Consider the following 15,863-nt stretch of genomic DNA (forward strand, 5'->3'; position numbering starts at 1 on the left):
AGAAAGAAAAGCACACGGAGCAGGCGCGCGCCGACCGATTCTCACACACATCTTAGGGAAAGCCGACATTTCATCGGCTGAGTACAGTAAATTCACAGCCCGAACTGTCAGAATAGATATATAGAATATATAGATATCCTGTAGAAATGTAATGTCACAAGCCCCCTACATATAATAAACTAGCTCCCGTTAGTGCCTTGCATGTGTCCCCTATATGTAGAGGACTTGTGGCATTAAATCTCTACAGGAGATCTATACTCTATCTAAACTGCTGGCTGTATGAGTATTCCCACTAACAGCGCATTACCTCATTCTTACCACTAGATGTCACCCTAATGCCACTAACAGCGCATTACCTCGAGTTACCACTAGATGTCGCAGTATTACTATTCGTTTTACGTTACCTCGTTCTCACTAAATGTAAGTGCAGTCATACTAACAACGCGTTACCTCATTCTCACCACTAAATGTCGCTATATTACCAATAACAGCATGTTACCTCGTTCTGGCCAATCGATATCACTAATCACCATAGTCCGTTTTCAGCGCTTTACCTGGCTTACCACTGGGTGTTGCCGTAATCCTCGTTTTCACCACTAGATATTACCATATTCTCACCGATAGCGCGTCACTTCGTTGTCACCACTAGATGTCGCCATATTCCAACTAACAAAGCATTATCTTGGATAAGCATTAGATGTCGCCATATTCCCACTAACAATGCATTATCTGAGCTCGCCACCAGGTGTCGCCAGCAGCAGTACCGCGATACGCTGTGTGGAAGCTCCGGTAGGTGGCGCTGCCGTGGGGGAGGGGGAGGAAATGATGCAGCCAGTTCCTCTGGGTCGGGAGCCATTATCCGCACGCTGCATGGACGGGCTGGAGCTCCGCGGGCCGCTGTGACCCGGACACCCGCTGAACCCCGCGCTTCCCAGCACACCCGGCCCGAGAGCCGCTCACACTGCACGGGCGAAGCTGCCCGCGTCTCCTGGAGGACAGAGCGGTGAGTGAACAATGGAGCCCGGGCGATGAGCCGGACAGCGGGAGGCCAGTGCCCGGGAAAACCCGCAGACACGCCGCCTGGGGGAGGGGCGCGCCGGCTCCAGACCTCCGAGCTGTGCGGCCGCGGGGTAATGTGGGGGACGCTGGGGTCTGTATAAGGGGGGAAACTGGGGTGGTGTGGGCTCTGAATATAGGGGGGGGGATACTGAGGTGTGGGCTCTGAATATAGGGGGGGGATACTGGGGTGTGGGCTCTGAATATAGGGGGGATACTGGGGTGTGGGCTCTGAATATAGGGGGGATACTGGGGTGTGGGCTCTGAATATAGGGGGGATACTGGGGTGTGGGCTCTGAATATAGGGGGGGATACTGGGGTGTGGGCTCTGAATATAGGGGGGGATACTGGGGTGTGGGCTCTGAATATAGGGGGGGGGATACTGGGGTGTGGGCTCTGAATATAGGGGGGGGGGATACTGGGGTGTGGGCTCTGAATATAGGGGGGGGGGATACTGGGGTGTGGGCTCTGAATATAGGGGGGGGGGATACTGGGGTGTGGGCTCTGAATATAGGGGGGGATACTGGGGTGTGGGCTCTGAATATAGGGGGGGGGATACTGAGGTGTGGGCTCTGAATATAGGGGGGGGATACTGGGGTGTGGGCTCTGAATATAGGGGGGATACTGGGGTGTGGGCTCTGAATATAGGGGGGATACTGGGGTGTGGGCTCTGAATATAGGGGGGGGGATACTGGGGTGTGGGCTCTGAATATAGGGGGGGGGATACTGGGGTGTGGGCTCTGAATATAGGGGGGGGGATACTGGGGTGTGGGCTCTGAATATAGGGGGGGATACTGGGGTGTGGGCTCTGAATATAAGGGGGGGATACTGGGGTGTGGGCTCTGATTATGGGGGGGGATACTGGGGTGTGGGCTCTGAATAAGAGGGGGATACTGGGGTGTGGGCTCTGAATATAGGGGGGAAACTGGGGTGGTGTGGGCTCTGAATATAGGGGGGGGGATACTGAGGTGTGGGCTCTGAATATAAGGGGGGGATACTGAGGTGTGGGCTCTGAATATAAGGGGGGGATACTGAGGTGTGGGCTCTGAATATAAGGGGGATACTGGGATGTGGGCTCTGAATATAAGGGGGGGATACTGAGGTGTGGGCTCTGAATATAAGGGGGGGATACTGGGATGTGGGCTCTGAATATAGGGGGGGGATACTGGGGTGTGGGCTCTGAATATAAGGGGGGGATACTGGGGTGTGGGCTCTGAATATAAGGGGGGGATACTGGGGTGTGGGCTCTGAATAAGAGGGGGATACTGGGGTGTGGGCTCTGAATATAGGGGGGGATACTGGGGTGTGGGCTCTGAATATAGGGGGGGATACTGGGGTGTGGGCTCTGAATATAGGGGGGATACTGGGGTGTGGGCTTTGAATATAGGGGGGGATACTGGGGTGTGGGCTCTGATTATGGGGGGGGATACTGGGGTGTGGGCTCTGATTATGGGGGGGGATACTGGGGTGTGGGCTCTGATTATGGGGGGGGATACTGGGGTGTGGGCTCTGATTATGGGGGGGGATACTGGGGTGTGGGCTCTGATTATGGGGGGGGGATACTGGGGTGTGGGCTCTGATTATGGGGGGGGATACTGGGGTGTGGGCTCTGATTATGGGGGGGGATACTGGGGTGTGGGCTCTGAATATAGGAGGGGGATACTGGGGTGTGGGCTCTGAATATAGGAGGGGGATACTGGGGTGTGGGCTCTGAATATAGGAGGGGGATACTGGGGTGTGGGCTCTGAATATAGGAGGGGGATACTGGGGTGTGGGCTCTGAATATAGGAGGGGGATACTGGGGTGTGGGCTCTGAATATAGGAGGGGGATACTGGGGTGTGGGCTCTGAATATAGGAGGGGGATACTGGGGTGTGGGCTCTGAATATAGGAGGGGGATACTGGGGTGTGGGCTCTGAATATAGGAGGGGGATACTGGGGTGTGGGCTCTGAATATAGGAGGGGGATACTGGGGTGTGGGCTCTGAATATAGGGGGGGATACTGGGGTGTGGGCTTGGAATATAGGGGGGAATACTGGGGTCTGTATATGTGGGGATACTGGGGTGTGGGCTCTGAATATAGGGGGGAATACTGGGGTCTGTATATGGGGGGCATACTGGGGTGTGGGCTCTGAATATGGGGGGGAATACTGGGGTCTGTATATGGGGGATAATGGGGTGTGGGCTCTGAATATGGGGGGGAATACTGGGGTCTGTATATGGGGGATAATGGGGTGTGGACTCTGAATATAGGGGGGGATACTGGGATACTGGGGTGTGCTCTGAATATAGGGGGGGATACTGGGGTGTGCTCTGAATATAGGGGGGGATACTGGGGTGTGCTCTGAATATAGGGGGGGATACTGGGGTGTGCTCTGAATATAGGGGGGGATACTGGGGTGCGGGCTCTGAATATAGGGGGGATACTGGGGTGCAGGCTCTGAATATGGGGGATTGTTGGGGTGCAGGCTCTGTATATATGGGGGGGGATCCTGGGGTGGAGGCTCTATATATTGGGGGGAGGGGGATCCTGGGGTGGAGGCACTGTATATAGTGGAGGGGGATCCTGGGGTGGAGGCACTGTATATAGTGGAGGGGGGGGGATGCTGGGGTGGAGGCACTGTATATAGTGGAGGGGGGGATGCTGGGGTGGAGGCACTGTATATAGTGGAGGGGGGGGGATGCTGGGGTGGAGGCACTGTATATAGTGGAGGGGGGGAATCCTGGGGTGGAGGCACCGTATATAGTGGAGGGGGGGGGAATCCTGGGGTGGAGGCACCGTATATAGTGGAGGGGGGGGAATCCTGGGGTGGAGGCACCGTATATAGTGGAGGGGGGGGAATCCTGGGGTGGAGGCACCGTATATAGTGGAGGGGGGGGAATCCTGGGGTGGAGGCACTGTATATAGTGGAGGGGGGGGAATCCTGGGGTGGAGGCACTGTATATAGTGGAGGGGGGGGATCCTCGGGTGGAGGCACTGTATATAGTGGAGGGGGGAAATCCTGGTGTGGAGGCACTGTATATAGTGGAGGGGGGGGGATCCTGGGGTGGAGGCACTGTATATAGTGAAGGGGGGGGATCCTGGGGTGGAGGCTCTGTATATAGTGGAGGGGGGGGGAATCCTGGGGTGGAGGCTCTGTATATAGTGGAGGGGGGGGGGAATCCTGGGGTGGAGGCTCTGTATATAGTGGAGGGAGGGGGGAATCCTGGGGTGGAGGCTCTGTATATAGTGGAGGGGGGGGGGGATCCTGGGGTGGAGGCTCTGTATATAGTGGAGGGGGGGGGGAATCCTGGGGTGGAGGGGGGGGAATCCTGGGGTGAAGGCTCTGTATATAGTGGAGGGGGGGGAATCCTGGGTGGAGGCACTGTATATAGTAGGGGGGGAAATCCTGGGTGGAGGCACTGTATATAGTGGAGGGGGGGGGAATCCTGGGTGGAGGCACTGTATATAGTGGAGGGGGGGGGATCCTGGGGTGGAGGCACTGTATATAGTGGAGGGGGGGGGGATACTGGGGTGGAGGCACTGTATATAGTGGAGGGGGGGGAATCCTGGGGTGGAGGCACTGTATATAGTGGAGGGGGGGGGAGAATCCTGAGGTGGAGGCACTGTATATAGTGGGGGGGGAGGCACTGTATATAGTGGAGGGGGGGAATCCTGGGGTGGAGGCACTGTATATAGTGGAGGGGGGGGAAATCCTGGGGTGGAGGCACTGTATATAGTGGAGGGGGGGAATCCTGGGGTGGAGGCACTGTATATAGTGGGGGGGGGGAAATCCTGGGGTGGAGGCACTGTATATAGTGTGGGGGGGGAATCCTGGGGTGGGGGGAATCCTGGGGTGGAGGCACTGTATATAGTGGGGGTGGGGGGAATCCTGGGGTGGAGGCACTGTATATAGTGGGGGGAATCCTGGGGTGGAGGCACTGTATATAGTGGGGGTGGGGGGAATCCTGGGGTGGAGGCACTGTATATAGTGGGGGTGGGGGGAATCCTGGGGTGGAGGCACTGTATATAGTGGGGGTGGGGGGAATCCTGGGGTGGAGGCACTGTATATAGTGGGGGTGGGGGGGGTATCCTGGGGTGGAGGCACTGTATATAGTGGGGGTGGGGGGGGTATCCTGGGGTGGAGGCACTGTATATAGTGGGGGTGGGGGGGTATCCTGGGGTGGAGGCACTGTATATAGTGGGGGGGTATCCTGGGGTGGAGGCACTGTATATAGTGGGGGCAGGGGGGGTATCCTGGGGTGGAGGCACTGTATATAGTGGGGGCGGGGGGGGGTATCCTGGGGTGGAGGCCCTGTATATAGTGGAGGGGGGGGATCCAGGGGTGGAGGCACTGTATATAGTGGAGGGGGGGGAATCCTGAGGTGGAGGCACTGTATATAGTGGAGGGGGGGGGGGGATCCTGGGGTGGAGGCACTGTATATAGTGGAGGGGGGGGGAATCCTGGGGTGGAGGCACTGTATATAGTGGAGGGGGGGGAATCCTGGGGTGGAGGCACTGTATATAGTGGAGGGGGGGGGATCCTGGGGTGGAGGCACTGTATATAGTGGAGGGGGGGGAATCCTGGGGTGGAGGCACTGTATATAGTGGGGGTGGGGGGGTATCCTGGGGTGGAGGCACTGTATATAGTGGGGGTGGGGGGGGTATCCTGGGGTGGAGGCACTGTATATAGTGGGGGGGTATCCTGGGGTGGAGGCACTGTATATAGTGGGGGCAGGGGGGGTATCCTGGGGTGGAGGCACTGTATATAGTGGGGGCGGGGGGGGTATCCTGGGGTGGAGGCCCTGTATATAGTGGAGGGGGGGGATCCAGGGGTGGAGGCACTGTATATAGTGGAGGGGGGGGGAATCCTGAGGTGGAGGCACTGTATATAGTGGAGGGGGGGGGGAATCCTGAGGTGGAGGCACTGTATATAGTGGAGGGGGGGGGGGGGGACTGGGGTGGAGGCACTGTATATAGTGGAGGGGGGGGAATCCTGGGGTGGAGGCACTGTATATAGTGGAGGGGGGGGGGGAATCCTGGGGTGGAGGCACTGTATATAGTGGAGGGGGGGGGGGAATCCTGGGGTGGAGGCACTGTATATAGTGGAGGGGGGGGGATCCTGGGGTGGAGGCACTGTATATAGTGGAGGGGGGGGAATCCTGGGGTGGAGGCACTGTATATAGTGGAGGGGGGGGGAATCCTGGGGTGGAGGCACTGTATATAGTGGAGGGGGGGGGATCCTGGGGTGGAGGCACTGTATATAGTGGAGGGGGGGGAATCCTGGGGTGGAGGCACTGTATATAGTGGAGGGGGGGGATCCTGGGGTGGAGGCACTGTATATAGTGGAGGGGGGGGGGGAATCCTGGGGTGGAGGCACTGAATATAGTGGGGGGGGGGGGAATCCTGGGGTGGAGGCACTGTATATAGTGGGGGTGGGGGAAATCCTGGGGTGGAGGCACTGTATATAGTGGGGGGGGGGGTGGAATCCTGGGGTGGAGGCACTGTGTATAGTGGAGGAGGGGGAATCCTGGGGCAGGGGCTCTAAATATGGGGAGCTATTTGGGTGCGGGCTGTGAATATGGGGGGATATTGGGTGTGGGTTCTGTATGTAGGGGGTAGCACTTCGGAGACCTCTGTCCTGCTGAAGCTCCCTGTAGGCTGTTATTACACTATGTCGGGGTACGTGGCTGGGATGGCCGCTGCCTTTTCCTGCATGTAGCCCTCCATCACTAGTCGTTTGCTGCCTGTTCTTGTGGCCCCATCAGACGGGTGGTTTCCAGGTTAGATGCATTTGGCCCCTTTGTGTGCGGACACATTATCGGGGGTCATAATATGGGGGATGCCCTCTGATGACCCTGTGACCTTATGGTTTATGTAAAGTTGGTCATATTGCATAGCTATCCTCCCCTCTTTCTGCTGTCAGAATGGTAGCTCCCACTCACAAGCTCTTATATCGCATTGGTTGGAGCAGTGCATTGTATTATCGGGGAGGGGGGGTGATGTTATTTGATGTTGAATTCTTATTTCTCATGTTTTTTTTTCCCCGCTGCAGATTTATATACTCAGAGTTTGAATCCAGCCGCCCTTATGTCTGGCGGAAGCCTTCCTGTTCCTGTTCGGAGAATCGGCACCAGGGCAGTTGTACGGAAAGAGGCCTCAGTCATGGCGGAATCTGACGCTGCTTCTTCCTCAGATCCGGCTCCGTCTGCCGCTCCGAGCACCGAACCCTCAGACACTTCTGCAAACATGGAACCTAAACTGGAACTAAAACTAGAACCGATGGACACGTCTCCCCCCGAACCTGCCGAGATCCCAGAGTTTCAACCGTCGTCCATTATAACCTTACCAACCATACCGACCACTCCCATCATCACCAGCACCCTGCAACTCAAGGAAAACCTCCTCCTTCAGCCCCTCTCGTCGCTGACCTTCCCTGGCAGGAAAAGAAAAGCCAACTTTTCCAATGAAGAGACGGAGACGTTGGTTCGGGACGTGGTGACACACTTCAGTGCGTTGTACGGCTCCGAGGCGCTGCGCACAGAGTCCACCCGCCGGAACCTGCGCCGGAGCCAACTGTGGACCGAGATACAGAAAAATGTTAACGAGCTGGGGTACACGCCCCGGAGCATCGACGACCTGAAGCACAAGTGGCGCGACCTACGCCTGGAGGTCAAGAGGAAGATCACCCAGCGGAAAACGGGCTCCAAAGCGGCCCCTGCTGCCGGCGCAGCCCCAATAATTGACACTAAGCTCACCGCAATGGAGGACCTGGTGGCATCCACTATCGGCCACCACTGCACGCTGGACGGGGAGCAGGAGGGCATGTTCATGGAGCCTGGTAAGTGGCCTTATAATTACTGGGGGTGATCGGAGGACTGTTGCCCCCCCGTTATAAGACTCTGCTGGGGTATGACATGCCGTCTATTGGGGAGTCATGGACGACTGGCGTGGGAGTCGTGGTGTTTACGTCGGGCTCCTTACATCTCCCACAATGCATCACAGCAGGTTATAAGAGGGGCTGATATCCATCAAACTCATCCCATTAAAGAACACTACAATCAGCCTCCTGGCACGGCATGAAGTGACTGATAACAGGGAGCAATGGATCATATTTAACTGTCCTGTAGTCAATTCTCCCATTATTGATGATGTCCTTCCCTTACAGGTGTCCCCCGACAATCCATATTCTTCTCAGGTAGAGGAGAAATGGGCAGTGACATGGTGGGCTCCACTGGTGAGTATCTGCATGCTTCATTCATTCATTCATTCCTGCCCGGTCTCGGCTGACTGACATCTTTTCCGAGGTCAGTCGGTGATTTCATCTGATCTTGGATTAGTGTTTGCTCGTCTGCACTCGCTGATGGATTTCTTCTATTTTCTGAACTATTAGGAAAACATGAACACTTTTGCATTATACGTTGTTTTCAATCTGTCACTACTTTCAAGTCTTCTGCTTTCTGCTATTAAATGAGAACATCCACATACTTGAATACATATTTTTTACTTTTTGGAGAAGTCATGCTGTTAATAGATGACCTTATATCTCTTCTCCAGCCTCTATACAGCGCCTTGAAAAAGTTTTCATACCCCATGAACTTTTCCACATTTTTTTCATGTTACACCTACACACTTAATTGTATTTTACTGGGATTTTATGTGACGCCGACACAAAGCAACAAGTATTTGAGACGTGTAAAAGAAATGATACAAGGTTTTCTAATTAATTTAAAAATATAAATCTGATAATTGTGACGTGCATTTGTATTCAGACCCTTGTAGTCTGGTGACCCTACATAAAATTTTGAGTGACCAGTCGCCTCCAGAAGTCACATTATTAGTATATTGCGTCCATCTGGGTGTAATTTATTTTTAGTATAACTACAGCTGTTATGTGAAGGCCTCAGTGGTTTGTGTGAGAACATTAGGAATCAAACAGCTTCATGAAAACCAAGGAGCCCACTAGACAGGTCAGGGATAAAGCTGAAAACCAAGGAGCCCACTAGACAGGTCAGGGATAAAGTGGCTGAGAAGAGTAAAGCAGGGTTAGGTTCTAAAAAAAATAGCCCAATCTCTGAACATCTCACGGAGCACTGTGCAATCCATCATTCAAAGATAGGAGTATGGCACAACTACAAGATACCGGGATTTCTAATTATTTTAAAAATCTAAATCTGAATATTGTTCTGTGCATTTGTATTCAGCCCCTGAGTCAGTACCTCGTAGGACCACCTTTCTCTGCAGTTACTGCTGCAGTCTTTTGGGGTCTGTCTCTCCAGTTTTGCACATCTAGAGGTGACATTTTGCCCCGTCTTCTTTGCACACTCACTCTTGCTCAGTGAAATTGGATGGAGACGTCTGTGATCAGAAATTTTCACATCTTGTTACAGATTTTCTGGGATTTGGGTCTGGGCTGTGACTGCGCCATTCACACACAGGAATATGCTCTGATCTAAACCCTCCTTTGTAGCTCTGGCAGGATATTGAGGGTTGTTGTCCTGCTGGAAGGTGAACCTGCACCCCAGTCTCAGGTCATCTGCAACTTCTATCAGGTTTTCCTCCAGTATTGCTCTGTATTTAGCTCCATCTTCCCATCATCCTGACCAGCTTCCCTGCCCTTGCAGTAGAAAATTCTCCCCACATCATGATGCTGCCGCCGCCATGTGTGATGGTGGGGATGGTGTTTTCAGGGTTAGTGTTAGTTTTCTGCCACACATAGCTTTTTGCATTTAGCCCAAAAAGTTCTCCATTGGTCTCATCTGACCAGAGCTCCTTCTTCCACATGTTTGCTGTGTCCTCTACACAGGGCTGTGGAGTTGGTAAGCCAAACCTCCAACCTTAATTTCCATGTCTCTGACTCCCTCATACATGGCTCATGTTTAAGTGATAAATTTACTGTAGTAAAATGGTAACATCAAGCTTTTAATCATTAATATGATACAATAATCAAGCCATTTAGATAGCTCATAAATATATTTTATGTTCTAAGAAGAAAATTAAACTAAAACATCAAGCATGCAGAGACAACATATACTGGAGTACTGATTTATGCACAGTTTATTGAAAGTTTAGATATTAAGAAGTACTTACCTTAATTCTGCTTTCCTGTTCACTCCAGCAGTTCTGAGATGAGTGCAGGCATTCCTTCCCTGTTTGTTTTTTTCCCCCTTATCTGTAGAGGAGGCCCTTCACCACTAGTCATGTACATAAACTGCAGCACAGATTCATCTCCCCTAAAAGTCTAGACCCCGAGATCAGGAATAGGACAGACATGTATAGGACATTTCATAACTTTCCCAAATTCTTATGAAAAAACATTCCCAACAAACTGCATTGAACTACTGTACCCAATTTATTATATATTTTAGGAGTCTGTCCATTTTATACAGACTCCACCAAAATGGACTCAGACTCCACAGCCCTGCCTCTACATGGCTTTTTTACAAACTGCAAATGGGACTTCTTATGTCTTTCAAAAGTGTCTTTCTTCTTGCCACTCTTCCATAAAGGCCGGATTTGTGGAGTATACGACTTAAGGCCATGGCCCCACTATCAGTATTTGGTCAGTATTTTTTCTCAAGAGCGGGAGCCAAAATCAGGTGAGGAACAATCAGAGAAAAGGTATAATAGAAACAAGTCACCAATTCTGCATTTATCACCCACTCCTGGTTTTGGCTTCCACTCCTGAGAAAAAAATTCTGACCAAATACTGATAGTGGGGCTGTGGCCTAATAGTCATCCTCTTCACAGGTTCTCCCCCCTGAGCTATGGATCTCTGCAGCTCCTCCAGTTGCTTGGGATGTCAGACTAGGTGGACGGCCATGTCTTGGTGGGATGCAGTTGTGCCATACTCCTATCTTTGAATGATGAATTGCACACTGCTCCGTGAGATGTTTAGAGCTTGGGCTATTTTTTATAACCTAACCCTGCTTTACTCTTCTCAACCACTTTATCCCTGACCTGTCTGATGAGCTCCTTGGTTTTCATGATGCTGTTTGATCCTCATTGTTCTCACACAAACCTCTGAGGCCTTCCCAGTACAGCTGTAGTTATACTGAAAATAAATTACACCCAGATGGACGAAATGTACTAATAATGTGACTTCTGGAGGCGACTGGTCACTCAAAATTTTATGTAGGGTCACCAGACTACAAGGGGCTGAATACAAATGCACAGCACAATTATCAGATTAATATTTTTTTAATTAATTAGAAAACCTTGTATCCTTTCCTTTGCATGTCACAAATACTTGCTACTTTGTGTTGGTATCACATAAATATATTTTATTGGGATTTTAAGTTTGTGGGTGTAATGTGGAAAAGGCCATGGGGTGTGAATACTTTTTTTTTAAAGGCACTGTATTTTACTGAATATCGGAAACTTCAGAATGAGTCTTCCGTCAGTCAGCTCGTTCTCTGGTCTGTAAAGCTTCTGTCTTTCATGAAGCTTCTTCTACTGGTGGCCATACACATTAGATGGTTGAGCAACCTAACCTAGACTAATGCAGCAATTCACATTTTAGTCCACATGGCCAGTGTCAGAATCTCAGCCTTGCCATCCATGACCAGTGACACCGGGTGACATGATCCTTTTGGGAATATTCACTCATTCTACAGTCTGTTCAGTGACACACGGGACGGAGAAGAGAGATAGTCGTTACAGACCAGAGAACGAGCTCACTCCTGAATCTGGTCATTCTGCAGTCCACCATGTACAGTGGTACATAAAGGATGGAGACGATGAAGACTCCCAACATTTCTTACTAAAACCTTCTTACAAACATGATTTGTAGACAGAAATACATGAATTTATGAAAAAAAATAAAATTCTGCCAAAGGTGTCCTGCCGGGCTCTGATACTTTAATGAGCTGCACACCTCTATCATCTGGGCGTAATCATAAATACTGTATAATGGGTCCAATTCATCATTTGCGTGTTTTTTTTTTTTATCATTTTTTTTTTTTCGTCTTGTGATATTTGCTGACTTATTTGCACCACATTTTTCATCATGGGACTTGTGCTTTCATAAATTTTGCACAAAATCAAAAATGTCCTTTTTATTTTCCTCTAACTTTTTTTTGCCACTTTTTAACACGAAAAGTTGCTTGTTCCACGAATTGCATACTTAGGGTTTTTAAAGTCGCAATTGATGAATCTTCCAGAAACCTCATACCGGTTTCTGGATGCACCTAGCATGTCTTGGTAAGAAGGTGTACTTTCTTTTTGGGCAATATTGGAGGGGTCATGTAATCCATTATACTCTGCCAGGGACTGGCTTCTATTGCGGCTTTTTGTGGAAGGGTCATATATGGGGTCCGTGGTAGGATGATTGCATTAATCACAAGTTTTCCTTTTGATCTCTGTAGTTAACATTCCTTTCCTTATTTTACAGCAAGTCCAAGGCCCATCCCGGAAGTTTCGGTCATGTCCCCTCTGGTCGGCACGTCTCCTGCTCAGCTCTCCTTCGTCCATGTACCGGATGATGCAGAGAATGGCGAGCGCGATAATATTCTTACCCATAAAGTTAAAATCAATCCACTTACAGAGACCTGGACGGGCTTAAAAGAGGTGTGCACCCTGGTCACCACCCAGAACCTGATCCCTGCACCGCAGACCTTCGTCACGGCTGCACCTGAGATCCTTACTGTGAAACAGGAGGTTGTGACTGTGCAGCCCATCTCCGTTCCTGCACGTTGTGAGTCCCAGAACTCCTTTGTTTCCTCCCCAGAGGGGTCACTGGATAATCCGGGCGGGCAAACTGAGTGCAATGCTGCTGGAAGCAGTGGCGGCAACAGCAGCAGTAACACCAGTAGCCCAGCCGCTCCAGCTCCAGTTAGTGAAGATGCTGGGGGAATTATGCAACTAAAGGTGGAGCACGAGGAAGGAGACAGTCAGAATGCAGGGAAGGCTTCTCCTGTGCAAGAGGAAGACCGAGGCAACTGGCAAGAGAATCAAGATGAGTGGGACAGACAATCCCGATCGCCGCCGCCCAGTGAGAATGTACAGGAGGATTCCTTGCCCTCGTCATCCTCACAAGATGGGGACGGCGACCGCTCTTCTGGAGGAGAACTAGCCACAAATGGAGATTGCACCTTTGACCCCGACGATGGGAAAGCTCCTTGGAAATCTAAAATGAGTCGACTGCTTGAGTTGGAGGAGCAGTGGGACCAGTTATACCATCGTGAGTTGGGGATATGGGAGGAGGAAAGGAACCAACATCAGCAGCAACGAAACCAAGACAGGGAGCTACAACAGCAACTTCTAGGTGTGCTCACAGACATTCGAGATGAGCTGCGTGAACTTAGACAGGAAAGAGCAGCGGCTCGGCAGAAGCAAGAGTCCTCCACTGCTAATGGGTCCCTCGAGGTAACCAATACCTCTCCTGAAGCCATAACCCCCAAGGCTGAAAGTCCTGTGGCAGGGGAGAAATCGGCAAAAAGTGCTCCGGTAGTTGTTCCAAAACGTAGAGGTCGGCCCCGTCTCATCAGGCCGGCCCCGGAGGGTGTCCGCCCCATCCGACCTGCACCGGAGCGCTCTACCAGAAGCTGAACCTTATTGCATCCTCGACCACAGCAACTATGCTAGCTCAAACTACTTAATGCACTGGCTGCAAAGAGGTTATTTCCCCCGAACACTTCCTGCAATGGTTGGAGTGGTAGTCCACACTGGACAGGCAAGGATTCATATTGGATACATCAATTTATTTTTATATTTTCTATTAGAAAAAAAAAATCTTGTCCCGTTCTGTTAGGTTCCTAGTTTAACAGGAAATTCCAAAAAGTTTCTGGACATGAAGGGAGCAGACGTGTGGAGCTGTGTCTCAGGCTGCGGGGGTATTTTGTACAGTTGGATTTATAAGGGGGTGGGTTGCAGCCAGTATGTGTACACATAGTGGGTTTTTTTTTTTACATAACCCAGGCCTTAAAGAGAGTCTGTCAGCATAAAATGACTGTTCAAACCAAGCACGGGTGGTCAGCGCACCCTTGTTTTGGCCAAGTAGCCTAGTGCTCCTCGCCTACTTCTGTTGTATCCATCTCCACCTTCCTCGTGTTTGACAGCTCTGGCCTTACAGAAACCGGATAAGGGGGTGGGGGGAGACAGATGGAAATCCAGTAGCTGGAAAGGTGCGCTAACTGCTCGACCACTTCAGTGGTGTACCGAACTCCTGTGCTTGGTTTGAACAGTCGTTTTGTATTGACGGACTCCCTTTACAATGATTTTGTGCTGCAGCATTCCAAGAGTTTCCTCATTAGACTTGTACCCTGCATCATTTACATCATTAGGATGTGTACAAAAGATGTTTCACTTTTTTTTTTTTCTTCTGTTCATTGTAAAGCAGGTTCTCGGATCAGCAGACGTAGAGGAAGGAAATGCGAATTTAGCATGAGTAGAAATCACTGTATTGTATAAAGGCAGCATTCACATTAGAGGAGGTTGTTTAGCTTGAGGTGTGGAGAATCTCAGAATATTTTTTTTTTTGTTTTTATTTAAAGCTTTTATTTTTAAAAGGTAAAACACATTTCTAGTTTTCTACAATGAAACTCCCTTAGGTTAAGATTTTGTTGTTGTTTTTGTTGCAATCCAGAGGACGTCCCAATGGGACCCTGTTGGGAATCCTGACATCCGGGGCTGTTCCTGGAAAAGTTCAGCATGAAGAATAAGAGAGGGATGGCTTTTAGCAATTTGCTGAGATGATGAGCAGTGAGTGGATGAGAATGGGTTGACCTTGAGGGTTTTATTCTCGCTGTGACCGTCTTCTTCTCCTCGTTAGATGAATTGATATTTTAATCTTTTCATGCAATAAAGGATGCATTTTTAGTATCGTTTTTTCTTTTCAAGTTTTTTTTATTTATTTTTTAATAAGAAAATGTTACAGCAGACCTTGTGTACCTCACCGCTGAGTTATAGTTTCAGGAAACTTTGGAATACTTTTTTTTTTTTTCTGATGCGCTCGTTGTGTGTCCGTGTTCCATACAATAAGGGGATATTTACATGGGGCAGATTAGTTGCAGGAATGGAATTGGTTTTTGCTACTTTATTCAGATCTGCTGCGTATTCATTTTCTTTTACACATCAGTCCGCTCCAGAGCGCCGTTCATAATTCTGCTGGCTTGAATCTTGTCAGCTGAAATCATAGTTGTGATTCCATAATGCTCTTCCTGGTTTTCACTTTTAATGTTGGGGTGAATTAGGGTAACATGGATCCTGGCCTGTTTGGACCGCTCTCCAGTCCACAATTGTAAAATTCTGCAAAGCAGAATACATAAAGCTTCCTACATTATATGGACGACTGGTGCATAGAGCAATACACCGAGCAGAGAGCGGCTCTCATACAGCTCGACAAATGGATGTTTACACTTCTAGGCCCCGGAGAAGTGGATTTTGATAAATAATTAGGTCTAGGGTCGCCCCTCAGGGCTGGTGGGACACACAACATGAAGGAATTTCATGCACAAATTGGCCAATTCATATAGCAGTAATACATTGTGTATAGAGACTGTTCCATTGGTTTGCATATTATACAGTCATAGCAGCTTGTCCCTGTTCAGATTTGTGAACCCATCCATTTAATGTGCTAGCGATATATACAGTATCTGATTTGGAGATGCATTATAGTCATTCAGTGACCAGATGCATGGAGCGATCAGACAAATTACCTCCTCACAACATAGAAGCTCATTTATAAATATGACCACATTTATGTTGGGGTGATTTGCAGACATTGTAGTATAGGTTCCCATCCTTTCCGAAGATTACGGGTGTCATTCCTGCGGGCCTGACCCTGAAGTGGATTGAGGGAACAGGCCCCTGGCACTTGGACGATGCTA

The 15,863-nt window shown here is 50.3% G+C and overlaps 1 protein-coding gene across 1 annotated transcript; it reads left to right on the top strand.

Moving 5' to 3' along the window:
* The first annotated feature begins 794 nt into the window (after positions 1–794).
* LOC141264763 (uncharacterized) lies at positions 795–14,839 on the top strand. The gene is made up of 4 exons (XM_073677049.1): positions 795–1,003; positions 7,091–7,876; positions 8,204–8,272; positions 12,428–14,839. Exons 2-4 carry the CDS (start codon positions 7,126–7,128, stop codon positions 13,582–13,584), a joined length of 1,977 nt encoding a protein of 658 aa, XP_073533150.1. The 5' UTR covers positions 795–1,003; positions 7,091–7,125; the 3' UTR covers positions 13,585–14,839.
* The last annotated feature ends 1,024 nt before the right edge of the window (positions 14,840–15,863 follow it).

The sequence above is a fragment of the Phyllobates terribilis genome, unplaced genomic scaffold, assembly GCF_046119375.1.
Source record: "Phyllobates terribilis strain yellow unplaced genomic scaffold, ASM4611937v1 Scaffold_4__5_contigs__length_816908805, whole genome shotgun sequence".
Taxonomy (NCBI): domain Eukaryota; kingdom Metazoa; phylum Chordata; class Amphibia; order Anura; family Dendrobatidae; genus Phyllobates; species Phyllobates terribilis.